This window comes from Myotis nattereri (genome assembly GCF_964212035.1).
Source record: "Myotis nattereri genome assembly, chromosome: 5".
Taxonomy (NCBI): Eukaryota; Metazoa; Chordata; class Mammalia; order Chiroptera; family Vespertilionidae; genus Myotis; species Myotis nattereri.
Genome location: NC_138080.1, coordinates 27119149 through 27120871, shown reverse-complemented (window position 1 = coordinate 27120871; position 1723 = coordinate 27119149). Strand labels below are relative to the sequence as shown.

General features: G+C 44.8%; 1 protein-coding gene across 1 annotated transcript; it reads right to left on the bottom strand.

Annotated features, from left to right (window-relative positions):
• Nucleotides 1–366: 366 nt before the first annotated feature.
• LOC308519566 (olfactory receptor 7D4-like) lies at nucleotides 367–1332 on the bottom strand (the record flags this gene model as incomplete). Its single annotated transcript, XM_081091591.1, has 1 exon — nucleotides 367–1332. The coding sequence occupies exon 1, from the start codon at nucleotides 1303–1305 to the stop codon at nucleotides 367–369; it is 939 nt and encodes a 312-aa protein (XP_080947717.1). The 5' UTR covers nucleotides 1306–1332.
• Nucleotides 1333–1723: the final 391 nt, after the last annotated feature.

Here is a 1723-nt window from a genome sequence, read left to right as displayed (position 1 = left end):
GACTGGGCATATGCCTTTCATGGGAACCAATACTGGAATCCTTCAGTCCGTAGACTGATGCTCTATCCACCGAGCTAAACCTGCTGTAGCATAAAATTAGAAATCTTAAGAATAGCTGAAAGAATGTTGATGAAACATGAAACATTGTGGACAACATAGAGGGAAGAAAAGTAAAACAGGAATTTTTCAGGTAGTAGCTAAGATGAAACTAATACAAATACAAACAGAAGCAAAATCGCACATGTTTTGGAACTAGAATAAAACAAGCATGTCTTTTACAAGTGAAAAAGAACCAGATATTTAAATTTGCAACATTTACCTTTGGGCACACAATGTACACTTAGTTCTTCTGAGGCCAGAGCTCTATCACAGACAAGATGCTGGTAGGTTGAGGAGTCTTCTCAGGGCTCCCTTCACATCCTTGTTCCTCAGGCTGTAGATGAAGGGGTTCAGCATGGGGGTGACCAGAGTGTACATGACTGAGGCAACTGAGTTTTGTAGGGAAGAATGGGTCAGAGCAGAACTGAGGTAGACCCCCAGGCCTGTGCCATAGAACAAGGAGACCACGGCCAGGTGAGAGCCACAGGTGGAAAATGCTTTATATTTCCCTCCTGCAGAAGACATTCTCATTAAGGAGGAGACAATTCTAGAGTAAGAAAACAGAATTCCCGTGAAAGGAAACACGCCCAGTAGCGCCGTAGCCACATACAAGAAGATGTTATTGATGAGGGTATCAGAGCAGGCCACCTTGAGGATCTGAGCCAGTTCACAGAAGAAATGTGGGATTTCAGTGCCTACACAGAAGGTCAGCCACCTCATCAGTAGAATATGAAGCAAGGAGACCCAGAACATGATGAACCAAGATATCAGAACCAGAATGACACAGAAGCGTGGGTTCATGACGACTGTGTAGTACAGGGGGTGGCAGATGGCCACATACCGGTCATAGGCCATCACAGTCAGAAGGAAGTTATCCATTCCAACAAATATTGTAAAAAAATACACCTGAATGAGGCACCCAATGTAGGAGATGTTTTTGCTCTGTGCCTGGACATTCACCAGCATCTTTGGGACCGTGGTGGAGGTGAAACAGATGTCAACAAAGGACAGGTTGGCGAGAAAGAAATACATGGGCGTGTGGAGGTGGGCGTCAGAGCTGATGGCCACAATGATGAGCAGGTTTCCGAGCACAGTGAACAGGTACATGCACAGGAACACTCCACAGAGGAGGGGCTGCAGTTTAGGGTCATCTGAGAAACCCAGGAGCAGGAATTGTGACATTTCTGTGTGGTTTTCTGCTTCCATGCAGCTGGTTTTTCTTATGAAGGAGGCAAAAGCAACATTCAGTAAACAGCCAAAAGGCATCTCAGCTAGTCAGCACCTTAAGTTTCCATCTTTGTGTGGGCATCCATCATGATCTAATAGTCATTCTAATTCTGGTCATTCACCCATTTAAGTGGTTAGCCAATTTTATTTTAAATTGTGTAATTATTCAGACTTTCTTTAATTTAGCAGAAATCTTTCTCTTTTTATCTTCAACTCACTGAATCTAATTCACTTATTAAAATCTATGAACATGGCCGTAACCGGTTTGGCTCAGTGGATAGAGTGTCGGCATGCGGACTGAAGGGTCCTGGGATGATTCCGGTCAGGGGCATGTGCCTTGGTTGCGGGCATATCCCCACTGGGCAGTGTGCGGGAGGCAGCTGATCGATGTTTCTCT